The 21,760-nt window shown below is 36.5% G+C and overlaps 1 protein-coding gene across 2 annotated transcripts in view; it reads right to left on the bottom strand.

The window, feature by feature from the left end:
* LOC115210882 (adenomatous polyposis coli protein-like) overlaps nucleotides 1-21,760 on the bottom strand; it is a 189,793-nt gene that overhangs the window by 2,909 nt on the left and 165,124 nt on the right. Inside the window, exons 7-11 of one of the 2 annotated variants that reach the window (XM_029779652.2) lie at nucleotides 19,908-20,062; nucleotides 18,604-18,721; nucleotides 16,523-16,780; nucleotides 12,304-12,405; nucleotides 59-11,107 (exon numbers count right to left, since the gene is read on the bottom strand). In XM_029779652.2, coding sequence (XP_029635512.1) covers nucleotides 3,057-11,107; nucleotides 12,304-12,405; nucleotides 16,523-16,780; nucleotides 18,604-18,721; nucleotides 19,908-20,062 — 8,684 coding nt within the window. In that variant the 3' untranslated portion in view covers nucleotides 59-3,056. The remainder of the gene's footprint in view (nucleotides 1-58; nucleotides 11,108-12,303; nucleotides 12,406-16,522; nucleotides 16,781-18,603; nucleotides 18,722-19,907; nucleotides 20,063-21,760) is intronic. The other variant, XM_029779653.2, reaches the window with a different exon arrangement.

Here is a 21,760-nt window from a genome sequence, read left to right as displayed (position 1 = left end):
TTAGTAGACAACTATATAACATGGTTTTAGTTCTCTGGTTGAAGCCATTTTATTTCACTTGCAGTGCAAAATAATTTGGAAAAGGCATTTATGTCACCCTTTCCCATTTCCCTTCATCTATAAAACATGAGGTTGGTTTTTAGCTGTTGATCAACCCTGACCAAGCAAAATCATGATCAAATTTACTCCAGCCATGACCATCATGTCTTTTTCAAGGATTTGTAGGATTACATTATCTAATGTATCCTTTCCTTATTTAAGATGGTATGGTGTGATTTGACAGAGATTTGGTTGTCATTTCTAGCAAGTTGAGTGATCACATACAGGCTTGTAAAATATGAGGTTTTATTCCTTATGCAATAAAAAAAAGATTAAATATTGGATTAAGTAAATTGAAATTTCACATATATGCCGCCATTCAATCTGTTTCTCTGGCACTTGACAAATTATATTTGGTTTACTGCATAAGTTAAGAAGACAGTCTATATAACACTCTATTTATTTCAAAAGATATATTTACAAAATTACCTTTCTGAATACTGTGAATAAACTTGACCAGTTCAACTTCTATCATGGGTAATTGTCTACTAACCATGTCAAAACTGGAGACAATATACACTAAATGTCAAACATGATTAATAATATTGCAAATAGTAATGACATGGTTAGAATTAAACTACATTTATATTCATAATGTAGCAAGTGGCGTAAGAGCAGAAGGCAAGCCCTCAGCATGCCAAGTCTACAACTTGGTTTCAATTCCCAGTAGTAGCTGTTTCACTTCACTTACGTCACCAAAACCTTTTGAAAAGGCACGAACATTACAAGTCATTTCCCCCAGCCCCTAAGTCAATAGGGCTACTGTTGCCCCATTGGAGAATACCTCTTATGATAAAAAGTCAAGCAAATGACTATTTATCACATTTTCATGTGATAAATAAAGCACTGAATGACCAATTTTCATATGTTGTTCTAAAATTTGTGAACAACAGCGAAACATTTATGTTATCTTTTTTTCTTTTCTTCTTGGAGGTGAGGGAAAAGAATTTACTCCTCTTTTGGAGTGATAAGTCCTTCCCACAATGAATATTACTGATTATATTTACATTGAGGAAGTAATCTGCTATTTCAGCCAACACTATGTTGACAAATAGGCAGATAATTGAATATATAAAGTACAATAAACCTGTGAGAGATGTTGAAGTAGTTAAAAGTATTCAGTGTTTCTTTTTTCTTTATGGTCAAAGAAATCAAAGTTTGAAATGAATATGAAAGGTAATTAATTAGTCTTAAGAAATAACCTTCAATTAACACTCATTATGACTGAAGATCTTATCAGAGCATCTACACTAAAACTTTCAATGAAATTTTTTCAGAATAAAAATGTGTAACAAAAAAAAAAGTGCTTTACCCAACTTACTAAATGCAAGAAGGCTGCAGCTGTTTGGCCCAAGGTTAACACTACTCAGATAGATTTATGATCAAAGGCACTCTAGCCATGACCAACTTGTCATTTTTTAATATATAGTTTCCCTTGAACTACATAATCTAATGTCTCCTTTTTTTAAGACAGTCAGGTATGGCTTGAGAGAGATTTGGCTGGTAATTCTAGCAGGTTACCTACCTTGTTAGATATAACAGGGTATCAAATGTGTGCCAACGAGAAATAACAGTTTCAGCCTTGAGAGAACTGCACTAGTTTGATTATTTGATGACCAGGAAATGAAATAATTTTAAAATACTTAAGTAATTCTATTACAAATGTCATAGACTTTCATATTATAAAGAATCTCTTTTGTTGTTTGTATTATTGATGTCTTATACAAGAAAGAGTAGTAGACTAGCACTTATTAGTATGATCATGATAACAAAATGGACCACTTGGGATACCAATACTAGAATAAATGCCTGCATTGTGAATGAGTTGTACTTATATGAAAACAGCAGGGGAAGATATAAGCGTTGAATCTAATTTGTCAGTTTAAACCAAATGAAATAACTATTGTAAAAATTATATTTACTCTCATTAATGTTTTTTTTTTAAATAAAAGACATTGTTTTTAAGCTCACAATACTAACAAGCAAAGTTGACGATTTTTTATAGCGTTAAAAAAATAAAATAAAATGAAATATAAAACTCAAGCAGCACCATGAGATTGGCAATATTTAGTTGTTTTTTTTTTACACATACTGACATGAAATTAAATGCAAAATCAGAAAATAGATTTATTAACATTTTTTCCATATTTTAGTTTTTATGAGAGAGAACTCATCAATTCCAAACAGTTTTTTTTTTTTTTCAGTCTTTAACTGTTTGCAAAGTTAATGGAATAAATTACCAGCACTGATGCTGATCTCCTCATCAAGGTGTTTGAACAACCAATGTGTGCTTCTAAGCAACAAATAATCTAAATGGTGAAATTTTTCTGATTTTTTTTTCTTAAGCACACAACATGCAGTAGAGTTTTTTTTTCTTTCTTTTTGTAGCAAGGGATGTTAAACCCTCTGCAGGTTCAAAATGATTTTACATATTTAAAAAAAAAAAAAAGAAAAAAAACCTGGTTCTTGCCAAAATGATGCATTCAAATTTAGCATTGAGTTGATCGAATTTACAAGCCCCGAAATATGATGAAATGGATGGACAAGAAACATATTGCACACCCATATTTTATTCTAATGCATAATGTATCTCTATAGCGCACAGTAACGCCAGCTTCGGAGATGAATTTACAACAATTGCACAAAAACATGAGATGAAATAAATAAATCATTGGTCAAGTTTTGACCAACATGTTCTTAAATAATATTTAAAAAAAAAAAAAAAAAAAATATCGTTTTCACAATGGAATTGTACAACCTAAACTTAGAGCTCACTCTGTTTTGAATTGCCTGTGAGAGAAAATTATTTTTGTATAACAACTTATTTGTTGATTGTTTTGACTTTCTCTGACTGCAACCATAGCAAGTTCAGCATTCTGTTCAGAAATAAGCGTTATCCAAAGTAGTGCGCTGGTCAATATTTGCCTATTTTTATTTCCGCCATTTTTACAGTTCCACTATACAGTTGTCACACGGCAAGCTCTTCTAGTCTCATCTTCATCTCCAGCATCTTCCATTTTTGTCATGAAGTTTTGTCGCCGCCGTGCAAGCAACATTTCAGTTTTTGTTGCATGTTTTGAAGGAGATGGAATCGATGATCGTTTGTTCCCATTTGTGACTGCCTTTGCCAAGATTCTGTTTTGATCAAAGTTATTGTTTTGTGATTTGGCACTGGGAGTGTAATTAAATGGCGACACAATAGCTGCAGATATTGAGCATGCTGGATTAGTTCGGACTTCTGAGCATATTGCTCGCTTTAGTTCACTCTGTGGAGAAATCAGTTCAGATTTCCAAACTTTGGCTTCAGAAGGCAAAGAGTCTATCACAGTTTCTTTTGAAGCAGTTTTGTTTTGCAAAGGCATTTTGGTAGCACAGTTCCCTTGTCGAGGGGCACTGCCTTTTCTGTCTTCTGTCTCTTTCACTTCACTGCAGTTATTATCAAGTAACATTTTATTCTCTGCTTCTTTTATCATTTCATTCCGTTTCACCCATACATCTTCATTGTTCCCATCAAATTCTTGCTGTTCACTTAATGAATTATTGTTTTTCCAGCTCTCATCAGAAGTCATGCTGTTTAGAGATTTTTTAGAATCTGACATTTTCTCCTGAACTCGGCATGTCTGATCAGCATCTGGTAAACTTTGAGCCTCGGAGCGAGACTTCTGAGTTTTCCAGGTACCTGAATTTGTTTTGGTCATTGTGAAAGTGATATCTTCATTAAAACTATCTATGTTTTTATTTTCTTTTGGACTACTTATAGGACTGATGCTTTTCACAACTGAAGAATTATTCTCATTAAGTTTTTCTGTTACTACAGAAGAATTATCTGCAAAGGAACTTAGTTTATCATAAGTATGTGTTCGACTTAATCCTTGTGTTACAGGTGGAGAGGATGATTTCTTGTTGTTGGAAATTCGAGGTGGAACTAGACGGCTACGTTGACCACCTCCTGTAGAATGTGACCGTTGCTGACGAGGTGGCTTGGTAGGCTTGGACTCTGGAGAGGAAGCAGAATCATTAGATGATTCGTTCCGTTTCCAAAGGCTCGCAATCTTACTGGCCACCGGTTTCTTGCCAGTACTGGACGACCGACGGTTTTCATTAACTGTCGGAGTTCCTTTAGAAGGTGGGCTTGTTTCAGACTTTTTAGACTGAGCATTTCCTGGAGAGATGCTTTGATTTTTGCTTAATCCTAAGCTTCCTCTCTTCCCTGTTGGGGTTGAAGGACGAGAATTGTCACTAGCTTTTTTAAGACTAGCATTGCTATCAGTTTTCTTGAGACTAGCATTGCTATCAGCTTTCTTTAGACTAGCATTGCTGTCTGAATTTTTTAAACTTGTTTTACTGCTAGTCTTGCGTAAAGTTCCCGTTGATCCACTATTACTTTTATCCAAATTACTCCCATTACTTTTAGGACTACTACTTGAAGGAGTATTTTTCTTCAGACTTCCAATGCCAGATTTGTTTGATGTTGCATTACTGCGACTACCACCCTTACCAACGGGGGAAGTAACTTTAGTTGGGGTATTTTTAGTAGGGGTTGTGCTAGTGCTTGATTGACGAAGAGCTGGAGGAGCATCACGAGAATTTCTTTGCCGTTGAATTTGTTCAAAAGGCGCATGAAAACCTTGTTCGTGTGAAGTGTCTACTAAAAAGTTAAATGAACCTAATGCTTTTGTCCATGATTCAGGAGGTGTTGTATCAGAATTCCTTTGGCTTCCTGTAGAGCCTCCAGAGCTTCTTGGACTAGAGGATGTTTTCCTCTCTCTGAGTTTTACAGTTGAAGTGTCAACGTCACTCTTGTTCTCATTTTTATCAGATTCACTGGCTGACTGTTTATCCCCACTAGAAGCTGGAGTTTCTTTGGTAAAAGTTCCTTGTTTTATTGGAGGTTTGGGACGTTCAATTTGTGTAGAATGACCCCCTCGGTTAACGCTACTGTCTCGTGCTGGTCGTTCACTGTTTACTACAGGTAATTTTGACCCAGCTGATTGTTTGGTAGTTTGGGACTTTAATGGACTCCCAGGAGACATGCTTCTTCCTCCTCCTCCAGAAGAACGCCGGACATTTGTGGTTCGAGGGTTTACCTTGTTTACAGGAACCTCAGATGACGTGGCGTTGGTGTTTTTGGTTACAGTTTTCTTAGGACTATTTGGATTAGATTTTACTGGACCTCCTGGTTGGCGAGTAGAAGCTGGACGAATAACACGAGAGTTATCAGGTTTTGAATTAAGTGTTTTTACTGGTGTTGTTGTCACTGGATTTTTACGACTATATAATGGTTTTCGTCGACCTCTCACTGATTTATTACTTTCTTGATCAGATTTGTCTGATATTGGCTGAGAATGACCAGAGGGCTTCACAATACGAGCTCGTCTGCTGCTAGCTTCTGAATGAGATAAAGTTGATGTTGAATACTCACTCAAGTCTTCAGAATTCTTAGACCATGTCACTGAAACCTCTGATGCCGTATCAGATGTGTAGTCATTTGAAACTAGTGATATGCTCTCATTTTCAATTAAAGAATCTTCATCAAATGTGCTGCTGGATAGCTCTCTTTTAGTAATGAGTTCACAAACAACAAGACTAGCATTCTCTTCAAGAGCTCGTTCCTCTTCAGGAGAGATTTCATGCTCAAAAGAGTTTCTGTCCTTGTCTTCATCAGTTACATTATTGCCTTGTTCTTCAGCCAAATTGATGTCAAGAATGTCTTCATGTTCTAACTCATCAGAAACATTTGTCTCATCAGAGTTCATATCATCAGGAGAAGATGACATCATAATACTATCACTATGGCTTTTACTTGGTTTTAGCTCACAGTGGCTGTCATCAGCAGCATCTGATTTTTCACTGTCTACTTTTTCAATGCTTCCATTTGAATCTGCACCTATTGATTGTGGCAATGAGCTGACCATTTCAATTTCTTGCATCGATCTTTGCTTCTCTTCCAACAAACGGTTATCTTTGGGAACCGAATCATTTTGCTCAGTTGTCTCCCCCAAACCAAGAAATGGCCGATTCGAGAGAGAGTTAGCTTGTGCAATCTCATGGTTAGAGTAGTCCTTCTTTCGTTTGAGAAATCCATCGCTGTCTTGGGATTTTGATCTACACCAGCCAAATCTTTGCCGGGCATCAACAGCAGGATTTGTGGAAAAGTCACTGCAGGATTTGGTTGATTTCCGTAAACTCTCATTTTGAACATTGTTAGCATTTGTGATTTCATTGCTACTATTAACATCAAGCCTTCCTTGACCATTTGATATATTAGGTACCATTGATGTCTTCACATGTTTCATGCTATAATCTTCTGAAGAACGAGACATCAAAGATTCACTTCTTGAAACACACAAAGATGTCTTATCTTTTTCAACTTGGTCTGACTGAGGAATTGTTCCAGGAGAATTTAAAGTAGGTAGTCTAGAGCTCTTTGATCCTATTTTATCTGACTTGCTCTTATCACCTCTTGGCATGGCAGAGTTAATGCATTCTTCAAGAAGAGCTTCTTCAGTGAGTGAAAAATCATTTGTTACTGATTCAATACTCAGTGAACTCAGAGAGCTATTTCTAGAGAAACATAATGGGGTACCCTCCACCTTAAATGAAGCTTTCTGGTCAGGTAGACCTAGCTCTGGTCCTGTTTGTTTAGTGGAAGAAACTTTAGCCAAAGGACTTTCCCTTTGGCATTTGTTTTTGTAGGAGTTTGTTGAAGAATTGCGAGAATAAGTATCTGGTGTGTCTTCTATTGCAAATTCTTTTGGTATTTCATCACTAAGATAACCCTCAGGGTCCATTAAAGCTGGTCGAATTTCTTCACTAGACTGCCCCACTACATGGCGACCCAGTTCTGTACCAGGAACACCAGTGCCATCTGGGGATTGTTGATAATCTTTTCGACCAGTATCTGCTTTCCAACGTTGTCCAAGAGAAGGTGAGGACTTGTTCTTACCTTGCTTTGCACTAGGATGATGACTTAGAGACACATCCTCTGTATCATCACAACTGAGTGAGCTAAGCGAGTCGTTCCGAGAGAATGTTATTGGTGTTCCTTCCATCATGTAATGTTTGGGGGAGTCTGCAGCTGAGTTCAAAGCAAATATAGAGTCATCTTTATTTGGAATGGTGTAATTAGGGTCTCCGGGTTTTGATTTTGAATTCTTTTGTACAAAACCCATGTCAAGACCATCTATAGAATCAATTGTTAAGTCACTTAGAGAAGTGGCATTAGAAAAGTTAATCGGAGTACCTTCTACAGCATAAGTCTTGACTGTATCTGGATTCATACTGATGCATTTCTTTTCCTTTAATGGTGAAATTTGGAAAGGGAATTTTTCTTTGCTCTCAGAACCCTCCGCAGTTCGATCAATCACTGTTGGCTTACGACCGACCTTTCCCTTTGGTTTTGCTGACTGAATAACTTCTGAGAGTAATTTATCATTCTCATCACAAACTGAACTATTATCAGACTCTTCAGCTTCTTCATGCTTACATCCTGTAGGTTTTAATGAAGCATTGTCATGTGTAAGTATACTCAGGTCACTTAATGATGTAGTTCGAGAAAAGTTCAGAGGGGTTCCTTCAGTGGCATAAGATTTGACAGCATCAGTATTGAGAAGATCTTCCTCTTGTTTGCAGACAGATACAGACCGAAGACAGCTCTTTAGTTTCAAAGAGCCATAGTTTGTACGTGCATTATTTGATACAGACTTTGTTGGAAGTTTGCTTTTGTTATTAGTTGCGCTTTCAGTCTTCCATGATTCAGATTTTTTCTTTAGTGCATTGTCTGAGGTGCTTCTTCGAATCTTTTTACTTGAGTTACTTGGCATAGCTGAGCTAATACACTGTGCCAGAATATCTTCTTCACCTTCTGACACTTCTGACATAGAAGAATTCTCTTTGTCGTCTTTCTCGGAAATTTTCTCAGATTTCCCATCCTTAATTGCTGTCTTGATATGTGTTTTCTTGCCTATCATTTGAGGTTCATCATCACTAAAGGTCAATGCACTTAAACTGGTTGTTTCAGAAAAGTTTGGTGGAGTACCTTCTGTATTGTAGACAGTGGGAGAATCCAGTTTCCCAATGTCAGAGATCAGTTCACCTTTCAGTACATCAGCCAATGTTCCTGAAGTAGGTTTGGCCCCAGTTGCATTTGTTGGGTCCCTTTCAGGGGCTTCAACAGTAAACTCTTTCATCTCTTCCATAGCTTCAGGTTCCTGGTCATTGACACTAGAACATTTTTCAGCAGCTCTTTTCCGTGTAGGACTAGGTGGGAAAGTTTCACTGGGAGAGTCAGGTAGCTCACTTGGAGAGACAACTTCACTGGCTCGCCGGCTATATTCACTGACAACAGAACTGTGTACAGAGTGAGCCTCAAAACTACTTAATGAACCTAGAGAACTACACCTGGAAAACATCAGTGGAGTCTCTTCAACCATGTGATTTTCATCAAAAGTAACAGTCTTCTGTTCTCGATCACTTGGAGAACTTGCATCAGGCAATGTTCCAATTGATTCTGATGGTTTCTCTGCATCATCTACACTTAGTAATTTTCGTTCTATGTTAACAATGTCAGAACCAGTCTTTTCAGAGATAGTAGTTTTCTGAAGTTCCTCACTACATTCATTTTCATCAATACTTTTGAGTACATTGGTCCTGGGAAGGTTTTCATGATCTCCAGCTTCACTGCTATGAAGGCTGCTAATTGGACTCACTTGTGAATAGCTGATAGGTGTGCCCTCATCACAATAGGTTTTCATTTGGTCAGCTGCTCCTTCACAGGGATCTTCCAGTATGTCTACATCAATAGGATTTTCTGTTGGTGCTTTTGAGGAAACATATTCTTTAACACATTGTATAGATGATCTAAATGTTGGAATTCCACTCACATGTGTATTTGAACCACGTTTTATTTTCTTGTTATTGTTGGTGATGTTGTTGTTGTTATTGTTATTGTTCCCAGTTTTCTCCATGTTTTGGTAGTCAAGAGTATAATTTTTAATTTCATCTTCAGCACATGATTCCAGAATGTCTTTCTTTAGTTCTTCTCGCATCTCCCCTTTCTCGTGTTTCCCAGTCAAATCTGTCAAAGACGTAGCAGTTGACAGATAATTCAGTGGAGTACCTTCCGTGCAAAAAGTTTTTAATGAGTCATCGTGAACTGTGTGAACTCGTTGCTCAACTCTCTCGTTTGTTCGTCTAGCTTCTTCAAGGCGACAATCTGCACAGTTGGGGTCGGAATCATTGTACCGTGATACATAATTTATTGGCCTGTCTGTGCATTGATCATCCGTGTATTCAGCATATCGTTTCCCGTAATCTGTTGGTTGGTCAAGCTGGTCAATGTTGTCTAGATCAGTCTCAGCATAAACTCCATACGATGATATCAACGGTTCAGAACTGTTCTTATTACTGGAAGGATTTGTCATCCTATCATTGTAAATCTGTCTGTCTGTGTAAGTCTTATGAGAATACTGATTGGGAACGACATACATATACATCCGTTGTTGTGCACTATAAGATGAAGGATTACCAGCAAAGTTGGCCAATTTGACGGGACAGTTATTCTGTTTACTTGGATCCAAACAGCTCTGCTTGGCAGGATCCAAACAGTTCTGAGTAGCATGATCAACATATTTGTTACTATAGTTAACAGTTTCATCACAAACCCCATCTTCATTTTCCATCATGTGTTGAGGTGCATTTCGCAATTTCTCCAGGCTACCTGCACTTCCTTCTTGAGTTAATCGAGTTAGACTAGAATCTCTTCTTTTCTCAAGAACTGAACCTTGGCGTTCATATAGTAGCTTGGAGCTCTTAGCAAGCATGTGATGAACCCTAGCACGATCATGTGATATATCAGAGTGCACACTCCCTACACTGTCTTGACTGCCAGATCGTGTAACTCTATGTGGAGACCGTGTCCGGCTATCAAACAGCATTGCACCATCCCCACTCCCTGTCCTCATAAACATATGTGTTTTCATGAAAGCCCTTCGACTGTCTAAATCTGATAACTGATAGCCAGATGAATAAAGATAATGTGGAGAGTCAGTATCTTGTTTCCGGTTCTCTGTAGGACTATTCCTTGGACTTTCCATGTTCTCACAAGTCTCGGATAAATTTTGATCAATTTCAGCCTCAATTGCCCTTTGTTTCCTTGCATGCAATGTTGGCATATTGGATTTGACATGTTTGTCAGAATCAAAGTTCAAAGATGCTGGTTTGGCACCAAGAAGGTTTTTTAAGGCTGCAGCACTGCCCATTGAGATCATTCTGTGCTTTGAATGCACTAAGTTTCTGAGCATGCTAACTGCTCCCATATCCCACAAGGCCCGTTGATCTTCAGGACAGCGTGCTGATAAATTCCATAGTGTACCACAGGCATTACTGACAATTGTAAGACTTGGAGACCGTAAGTGTTTCAACAGAATCTGCAGACAGCCGTGTTGCCGGAGGAGTCTCCTGTAATCCTCCCTTACAGCAATGTGGCTGGACACATTTCTGAGAACACCACCACCATTTTCAATGATTGCTAAAGTTTTTGAGGAACTTTTATAAGTCAATGTGCTTACTAAGAACTCAACTGCACCCTCAACAGCGCAGAGATCAGCTTTATTTTCACTACAATGAGCAGAGAGGTTCCAAAGTGCACTCAGTATACTTTTGAGAGTTGATTCTTTTTTCACACGCATTGCTGCCTTCATTAATGTTGTAACACCACCAACCTCCCGCAGTGTCTTCTTACTGGCAAGATCAGCTCGCCATGATAAATTTCTGAGAACACTTGCAGCAACTTGACACAAGTCTTCATTGCTAGAATGCAATTGCGCAATTAGAGCATCCATAACACCTCTCATGGAACACAATAGAGCTTTATTTGTTCCATCACCGAATGTCAAGTTGGTCAAAGCCATGCAAGCATAGCGCCGCATTGTAATGTTGTACTGCTCAGTAGTGTTGCCATGGATTTCATGATCCACCTGCAGAAGTTCTCCAATAGCCTGAAGACCACCTGAAATCCAAAGAAAATTAATACTAAATATTAAAAAGTCAATCTTCAGTATTATTAGAAATTTCAGAAAAATTAATTAATATGACAAAGAACAATGAAACTAAGCATGTTTTTGTGAGACAAAGTTTAGTTGTATTTTAGGAAAACTTCCCATCAAAAGACATCCTTGTTTGAATCACGTGTGTTTAGTTTTTCGATTTGATCAAGTAAATTTCTATGGAAGTTTTGCTGCATTAATTTTTGAGCAATAAAGACAGATATGAACATTTAGAAATATCAATAGACATCATTTATTTTGTCAATTTAATATATTGTCTATGAATATGATGGATAGTTCAACTGATGACTGAAACCCAATTACTTAAAACTTAGAAATTTGCATTGTGCTCCTAATAACGATATAGCTAATTCAGTCGTCAATGCTGCTAAAAAAATAAGTACCACTCTACCTCCTCTTCAACTACTTATACAAATGTGCTAAATAATGTTAATCCCTGCTACATCATAAGGTTTTACAAGATCGTGGTTTAAATCAAGTTTCTAAAGTGCTAAACAGATCGGATATAAATCTCTTGGATTGTATATAAGTCTGTTGCAGGTAGCTTTTCTTGAGAGAGAAACTGAACTCAGTAATGCAAGCCATCAAACTACACTTTTTACAGTGGCCACTGAAAATTAAATGCTTTGACAGTTAACACAATGACCATTCATTCAAGTATTACCATACGGACTCATTCGTTCACGCTCATTCATGGACAAGTTGTCAGTATTAAAGTATTAACTCTTAAAATCCTATATTGCAGATATTCATACTGGTTGCCAAATCCTAAACTGCATAAAACTGCCATTTAAATAGTGTTGTTTGGAGGATAAAAAACCAAAACTAAGCAACTTCCTATCAAAAGACATCCTTGTTTGAATCATGTGTGTTTAGTTTTTCGATTTGATCAAGTAAATTTCTATGGAAGTTTTGCTGCATTAATTTTTGAGCAATAAAGACATATGAACATTTAGAAATATCAATAGACATTTTCTCAAGTTTCATAATGGCGATGAGTTATACTTTCATACTTTTAGTTATTGCTCATTTTATTATTCTTCTTGATATCTTTTGGTTATTCTTTTTAAACATTACTATAGAGAAATTATCAATTCAGGAGTGAATACATAAGACAAAAAAATGTAAGAAACCCTACCTAAAGTACAAATTGCGTGGCGGTGTTCTTCATCAAAGGAAAGCTTCATCAGTGCTGCGATGGCTGGACCGGGGTGGTGGTCTATATCAGAAGGCCGAGAACCTGGAAAAAAATAAACATCAAATGCATTTGTTACCAGACTGTTCTAAGTTGCTTCCCCACCTCCCCAATAATTAACTAACTGAAATAAAAGAAAGGTTTAATATCAAATATTACAACAGAGTGTTGAGTTGGAAGAGACAGTTAAGCATAGGATTAAATACTTGGCAGTGTTCAGTTTTTCCCTCCACATTCTGAGTTTGAAATCAGCCTAGATATCACTGACTTTTGCATTCATTCTTTGAAGAGATATTAAGTTGTTTGAAAAGTTCTGAGCATTTTTAATATGCAAATAGGGATTATAAACAATTGACCTTTCAATAAATTTTATTCAATGAAATAATTTCCATTATTATTAATGACCTTTGCCTATCTATCAGGCAATTTAAATATTCCATCAGCATAAAATTTGGTAAGAGATCCCAGCCAAGTTCATGTAACTTTGTTCAGGTAGCCAAAAACACATGGTCAGGCATTGTCTTGTTGGAACACTACTCCTTTCCTGTTGGCAATCTCTGGCCTTAATTCTTTGACTTTTTGGTTCAAATTAGCCAGCTGGTTTTGTGCACATAATAATAATGCCTTTATGATCCCACCAAACACAAAGCATAGTTTTTTTGGCATGGATATTTGTCTTTGGTTGCTGTTTTGGGAGATCCTTACGCAAGCTCCAGGATTTTTTTTTGCATTATGTTTTTGTACACAATCCATTTTTCATCTCCAGTCACAAGTTGTTTAAAAAAAGGCATGCTTTCATTCTGTTCCAAAAGCATATCACAAAAGAATAAAAGAACCTGGCCAAATAATTTTTTTTCTGTGAGTTTGTGACGGACCCATACATTATAGCAAGAAATGTATCCTAGCTTCACCAGGTGTTCATGAGTCATACTTTTGGGAAACTCCCAAGTTCTCTAGTCATAATATTTGAGTTTTCTTGGATTTTTGCCTTCAAAACATTATCTGATTTTGAAGGTCTTCCACTGCAACTGTCATTTTCCAAGCTAAACTCTCCAGATTTAAATTTTGCAAACCGCCTTTGAACAGTTGATTCACCTACAGCATCATCACCATAAACTTCACAAATGTTTTTGCAAGTCTTTGCAGCATTTTCTACCTTTTTTAAAATAGAAAAGCATTACAGCATGAATATGAAATTATTGTTTATCCAATTAAAATGTCAATAAAGGGTACCCAGAATGAAAGATAATCTATTTTTAGTCAGGAACAAAGAAGTGATGCACTACCACTTCAAGCAATACCAAAGATACTAGGAATACTATAAAACATTTTTTTTCATTACTTATACAATAAATAATCTTTGTCATTTGTCAATAAATATTCATTATCAAATATTAAGGCAGATATTAACACAGATATTAGGTTTTACTCCTATTCTGCAGCATCTTTGGCAAGTTTTTTCAACTATAGCCCTGGACTGACCAAAGCCTTGTGAGCAGTTTTGGTAGATAGAAACTCAAAGAGCACATTGTATGTGTGTGTGTGTGTGTGTTTATATTTATACACAAATAACAACAGATGGATTCTGGTTTGCTACAGCTGTTTCAGACGTTTTTTATTATTATTGATGAATAGAAGTATTATATCGTGGAAAAAAAAAACGTTTTCATCAGGTGAATACATGTAAGAATTAAACATTTTGAACATCTCAAACCCAAGTCAAAAGTGCTATTTTTGACTCAACCGACCAAAAGAGACATATACATACACACACGTACCAATTTCCCTCACAAGGTATTAGTCAACCCAAAGCTATAGAAGAAAACATTTGCAGAAAATGCACTGCAGTAGTTATATTTGTTTTGAGTCAATGAGGTAACCTTTATGTAGTCACCTGACCTGTTCAAAATAGCAGCAAAAGAATACGTAGGATGATGAACGTGAACCTACATAGTAGACATACAAACATGGCTAATTTATCATTTTTCTATAGACTGAAAAAATGATGAACAGCCTTAATTAATTTTTGAACCTTATTAGGTTCTCATTAAAGGTGTCTACATCACTTGACCAATCAATCCCAAAGAAACAAACGGCTAATCTGTTTAAATACACAACAAATCCAGTAGCTTCAGAAAACTGAACTATTTATTTGCACACTGTAAGTGTAATACAGTGAGCCGAAAATGTTCAATTAATTGAGATTATCCATGCAATTATTAATTAAAACCTTCCTTAGGGATGCTAAAAAAATTTAAAATAACTAAGGCAGATAACTCAGCCAATTGGAAATTTTGGAAGATAGAATGCGATATTAAGATCATCTATAATTTCCAAAAATTTGATTGGGTGGTATTAGAGTTATCTCCCTTGGGTATTCTCTTTATCATTTAAACACTCCTCGAGGGAATATTTTACTCAACGAAGTTTTTCAATTCACTATATCATATAGGTGAGATCCTGTCAAAAGATATATAGTTCCGACCTTATGTGTATGTGTCAGCGAGAGGTGGGGACTAGACAATGACAAACCACTCGTATTTATTTTATTGACCTCTGAGTCACAGAAGGCAAATTTAATACCTACTCCCATTCCAGCAAGCAACTTAACCATCAATGTTGAGAACTAAATACTGCAAACCAATGTAGTTAGGTTCTTTATTCCTATTGCAAGTCTCACTATACTAATTGACTTTCTCAATATCATCCAGATTATGCCAATATGGAAAACCAGACACTAAATGATGATGATTGGTGAATAAAGTAAATTTCAGAAACATTCTAATATTTATCTCAAAAAATATACTTAAGGTTAAGAGTACATTAAAAAACAAAAAGCTAATCAGTCAGCTCAATTGCCGAGTAGCCAGCCAAATGAGGGAGCCACTACATAGTTGCTTGACTTGGCAGAAACAGTAGCTAAACTCTCCTATAAAGTAACCACTATTCATTTTAAATAACTAGATAATGAAACCTTACAAAACCTAAAAAAAAAAAAAAGGATCATGGCTAGAATGCATTGAATCAAAGGTCTGCTTGATTTCCCCAAAATAATTTGGTATGTTGTGTGGTATTCTGCATCATCATAGATATTTCTCCTATTTCCTTTCATTTTTCCCCCCACTGATACTGGCAAAAGTTATATATTAAAGATACAGATGTGTGATTATATTTGTCAGGTTAATGTGAGTGCCTCTAGTAATATGTAATTCAGTATAACCTTTTACTTGGTCAGGTTGTTAAGAACTCAAAAGAAGACCTGTTAAAAGTATGGATGAGCCCAGCACAGGGTCCAAAGACTGTATACCAACAGAGTACAGGGACATAAAAATACTCAAGATGGCAAACACGTGTGCTGTAAGACTCCTTTTAAGAGTAGTGATCCTTTCTTCTGGTCAGAACATCTGTCTGGAAGAAGGACACTTTGATGTAAAGCCTGGGGATTGTTCAATTTCAGGCTTTAATCACTGGAAGAAAAGCTGTTTTCTCTGAAAAGTGGTTGCAACTTTTGTGCATGTTTCATTGACTATAGTCAAATTCATAACAGAAACTTCAGAGGAATTACAACCGTGTTTCATGGTCTGCTACCACAACAGCTCCTTTATAGGATTCAGTTAGCTCAAGACATCATCAGGAGGAACCACGTCCGGTTTTGGCCCCTACTCCTCTACCGTTTTGACGTGGCGGGGCTCCCCCTTTCGGAGGTGTCTTCAGCTCTGGTGTTGGGTGCATGTCTTCTTCCTTCTTCTTCTTCTGTTCCCTGGCCTCTTTGATGTATCGTCAGCGAGTGTCAGCTGGTGACTGACTGTCTTGTCAAATTTCTCCCTTTAAATAGGGAAAATAATGGACCACTCAAAAGAGGCCACTGTCATTGTGTCACAATGACATGTAGCCACTTTAGTAGTTTCCCCACTCGTGAACGTAGATTGTAGGTGTAGCATGGCTGAAATAACAGTGATTCTCCAGTAATTCATGCCATTGCATCCTCTAACATGCTCTACTTTAAGAACTGTGCCTAAGAGGTGGTCATACTTGGTCACAAGTAGTCTTCCATTATCTATGTGTGTGTGTGTGTGTATAATGTGGGGAGATCTATAATCTGGGGATTAGTCTAAGATTTACCCAGGGTTAAACAACAATGACAACAACACCGACAACTGACCTGATTTCACTTTTTTATCTTCTTCATCATCATCAGATGAAGAATCTCTGAGCTGATCACAATGTGCTCGGATTTGTTCAAGGAGTCGCAACACTCGAGCTTCTCGCCGACCTCTTTTGTCATCCGGGTGGGAGTGAACAATATTGTGCAAAGCAGCAGAGGCCCGAGCCCGTGCCGCCTTACTCCCACGTGTATTGCCCAATAAGCTGGAGTCCTTGTCACTACCGTGCAGCAGCTGGATCAGTAAGGGGAGACAACCTGAAATAAAATTGAAATAAATATTAAAGTTAGTAGAAATAATAATAATGATCCTTTCTACAATAGGCACAAGGTCTGGAATTTTGGGGGTGAGTGGCTAGTCGATTACATCGACCCCAGTACGTAAATAGTACTTATTTTGTCAACCCCAAAAGGGTGAAAGGTAAAGTTGGCCTCAGCAAGACTGAGTATGATATCTTATGGTTTCTTAATTATAAACGAAACAGTGCAATTATAAATGATGCTGAAGAAATCGTTAAGCAATAGTTAAATAAGAAAAGTAGTAACTGAAGCCGTACATGTTTACAACCAAGTGGACTGTGGCAAATATACAAGTGGCTGAAGCTTACAATTGTGTGATTTTAAAATAAATGAATAAATAAATGTATGTATGTATGTATGTTGCATGGTTAGTGAGGAGGGTGCTTATTGGACACTCTGCGGGATGAAAAACAAAATCCGTCAAAGGGAGGAGGAACTCTTGAGAGTCAAAGGCCATCCAATAAATATCTTAAGGCTGTATCATGCGCGGGGACATAGAAATAATCGGACTGAATACCCGATCGCGCGGTTAAACCATTGGGAGTGAAGGACTCCTAGCCTTTGTTAGGGCATCCTTCTAGGAGAAGGTAACTCAGGTAACTGGGATAACTCCGACATAAAACCTGCGGCTCAGTGGTTACCGATGATGTTGACTTGTTCTTCTTTTCGGATTATGGCTGCTGTTGCTTAGTGACTGGGATTGACTCAGTGCACAGCCTTTCTCACTTTAATAAAAATCTTCTTGCACAGGCATTGCATGATAATAACATTGATTAAGCTTCATGCAATGGCCATACTCGATAACGAGGGAGCAGCCACCATGCATGCATACATATGAGTATTATTGTGCTTTTCATGTTTGAAATCACAAGAAAATTCCAGATATAAATAATGCTTTCCTTTTCAAACTGAACAGACATAAACATACACACATAATCTTCAGTACATAGGTGTTTCTAAAATAGTTATACCTAATATGCAATTAGATGTGTGTAGATGAATATCTGTATGTTGTTAAATGATAGAGTCAATTACTCGACTTTTCATGATTGGAAGTATTTGTTAGCCATTTTTGGTTGCAACATAACCATAGGAAAAGTTGAAATCAGCACTGTAAATTAATGCAACATTCATAAATTTTTATAGTACTGAGCAACTTTCCATGGGGAATTGTAGCTATCCAGTGGTATCTAGAAGAACAAGGTCATTTGAGTCATAGATATAACACAATGTTAGTTACCAATGCTGACAAATTGGTTTGTTGTCCTGGTATCCTACTGGTTCAAGCAGCAACAGTAGCATTGCACTCATGAGCTCTCACCTTTTTTATGTCTGGTTATAATGGTTCAGATCAGTTCTTATTTGGAGGTACTACCCTACTAAAGAGGGAGACATGATCCTCTCAATGGGGAATATATCACATTCATATGGTCTATTTTAGTATGGTTTTTTATGGCTGGATGTCATAGAACCATTTTATGTACTGTACTATTATGACATCAGCACTGGACAGATTACCCTGTCTCTGGAAAGAGAAACCTTAAGGGTCCTCTCAGCACAACACCCAACATTTCATATTCAGCATGTTTTCAACAGCTAGATACCTTTCTTATTGTCCAGACACTTTTCAGAAAGAGCTAAAGAATAAAACATCTTGATTTTTGAAACAAATTGAAGTAAACAAACTCAATACTTATATTGACTTATAGTTAAAAAGAAAGGCTAAATATTTATAGGTGGGTGTGTGTGTTTGTTTGAGAAACACTTAAAGACTTTTTTACCTGATTGCCGCATAGCAATGCAACTATCCTGAGAACTGGACATAGCAAGTAGTGTGCGACTCATGTCATCTTTATCGTGGGTACCAAGCATCGATAATAATGAGTAAACCATTTCAACCTGAAATTAGCAGAAAAAGGATTGGAAACAATTTAAAACAATGATAAGAACAACAACCAGCTTAGTAATAAATTTTATAAGATCATTTTAGAAATAAACATAAGAATAATATATGGATATACATAGTTGTCCAGTTTTACACCACCACCTATGCCTTAGGGAGTCATGCAATAGCATATGAGTCCATGCTGTTGCAAGCATTTGAATCAGGTCCCCTGATTTGAAGACAAACTCTTAATGTGTTGTTGCCTACTGCAGTAACCTAAGTTCTTACCACACAGCTATGCCTGCATTTACTGTTTGTCCATGTTTATTACTTATTATGCTAATAAATAATGACAGATAAGATTACTGATAAAGCAAAATTTTGTTTTTATCATTATATCCCATGTCTATATTTAATATCAATTTCAGCTTGCAGCCCCTCATCTGAGAATAGTAATCAATATGTATTTATGCATAGGCAGACACACAGCTTGAAATTAATAAGGTAAGGCAAATAAGTTGACATCCATACCTGTACCAAAGACATATATATTACTTATGCAAATTGACAAAATAGCTTAAATAAGAGTTCAAAATTTTCACTAAAACACCTGGCTTGCTAAAAGCTTACATTTTCATGGAACATTTCAAAATAAAGACCAACTTTATCAAATATTGGCATAATTGAATCCAAGAGATGCAGCTGAACTTGAAAGACAATGTAAAATGTAAAATCATTAAAAAAAATTTAGTAGCTTACACCTGTTTTAATAAATGATTTGGATGTATTTTCACATTATGTGATTTTTCCACTTCAGTATTGGTTTTTAGGTGATTTAAAAAAAAATATTAATGCTTTTAAGTGTTTGCCGAAACTGACATAAAGTAAGATAAATTGACTGAAGTTGAGGTTAATTAGATTATAAAAAAAAAAAGTAAAAAAATATGTAAAGTTGAAAAAGATGATATTTGAAATGATGTAAGTTGAGGCATGCCTGTACTTCCATATCTAAAAGAATTGTTTGATTTCATGTACATAAGAAATTCTGGATGTGATTCATTGTAAAAAATAAAACACAATAAACAAATAATAGCATGGAGTTATAGTAAAAAATAACAAAATGTCACAATAAGTCTGAGTGGATCTGAACAAATGTCATGGGTGGGTGTGTATAAATCATTGTTTGGAGATGGAATTTACCTTGGTGCCAAGTTGAGGTTGAGTTGTTTGACAGCGTGACACTGGTGGAGCAGATGCATTTGTGTTGCTGGAATCAAAACTGAATATACTAGACGTATCATTGTTGACTAGACTTTCAAGGCTGCCATCGCTTTGACTAATAGGAAAATCTAAAGCTCAAGAAGAAAATAAACAAGTAAAAATCCCACTCAAACCAAAATTTGATATACTAATGCTGAAATGACAACAACAATGCATATATATATATATAATATAGGATCACAACTGTCCTTCAAATGGTAATGTGAAACTCCAAGTAACAGTTTGTGAAGGTTTTTGTGGTTTTAATAAAAGTACTTGTGCATATATATAAATATATAATAGAACCTTTTTACAACAAAATCAGACAATGAATTTCTATAGAAAAAACAACAAAACCAATGAGAAACTGTTGTTTCTGCAGTTACTCAATGTGCTATTTCAAATAAAACTGAAATAGCAGTCAAAATATGATATACATCATAAATATATCTTGTTTTTGATCATTGGCTGACTGTGATCAATTAGCCCCTACCCAACCAAAAAAAAAAAAACAGTATAGATATGACAGAACATGCAAAAATTAATTACTTGAGTATAATGTTTCATTATACATATTGGTTTTTCTTGTTATGAATATATATCTGTAGATCATAAAGAAGAAATATGGGAATAACCATTTGTGAAGTTTTCAGTTTCCAATAAATATAAGATAAAGAACTCTACTGTTTGTATCGAGCGATCTCTTTTGCCTTGTTTACAATGATTTGTGTTCTTACACACACATATATATATATATATATATATATCGTTTTAATATGGGTTTTGCTTGGGTTAGATGAAACTTATTGAGACAAATTTTCTATGGTTGGATGCCCGCCCTTTTGCCAACCCACAATTGTTTCTAAACAAGCTAATACTTCCTCATAGCCAAACACATTTTCCACAGAATATTGGAAATGGATAACACTGCTTGTATGACAATGACACTCATTGTATATCTATCATTTGATTGTGAAGACAAGGAGATGCAAACACCCATGCTAGCATGGAGAACGGACGTTAAACGACGATGATGATGATCATGTGATCACGTGACCGACCAGGCTATCAGATGTTGCTACACATCGCTGGTCACAATGCGCTTCGCATTGTTTTAGTCTTCAAATGATGCCACCTCGCTGGCTAAGCGAGCAGGCCAGCAGAAGAAAGAGTGAGAGAAAGTTGTGGCGAAAGAGTACAGCAGGGATCGCCACCACCCCCTGCCGGAGCCTCGTGGAGCTTTAGGTGTTTTCGCTCAATAAGCACACACAACGCTCGGTCTGGGAATCGAAACCGCGATCCTCCGACTGCTGGGCCATTGCGCCTCCACTATATATATATAAAAGGTTATTGTAGTTCACTGGAAGCATTGTGTATTGTTTGTGAAATGATTTATTTATTCATAGTCTAATATAATAGTTGGGAATTTAATAATTCCTTCTTCAGATAATGCAAGGAAGTAATGGACTCCATTACTTCCTAGCAATATCTGAAGAAGGAATTTTAAAATTATTTGTAACAGTTATATCCACTCTGCATTGCTGTGCCATTCCAGACACATTATATTTCACACACACACACACACACATATATATATATGTAAGCATGGGTGACTGCTGGCCTTCCACAAACAACCTTGCCCGGATTTGTGCCTCAGAGGGTAACTTTCTAGGTGCAATCCCATGGTCATTCATGACTGATGGCGGCCTCATTCTCCTCATATATGTAAATTCCGAATGATAAAAATCAGTGCTCAACACCACACTGGTGGATATAACTTCTTTATTTGTGAA

This window comes from Octopus sinensis, linkage group LG4, assembly GCF_006345805.1.
Source record: "Octopus sinensis linkage group LG4, ASM634580v1, whole genome shotgun sequence".
In the NCBI taxonomy this organism is placed as follows: Eukaryota; Metazoa; Mollusca; class Cephalopoda; order Octopoda; family Octopodidae; genus Octopus; species Octopus sinensis.
The sequence above is the reverse complement of the archived record's forward strand: the minus strand, read 5'-3'. Positions and strand labels throughout refer to the sequence as shown.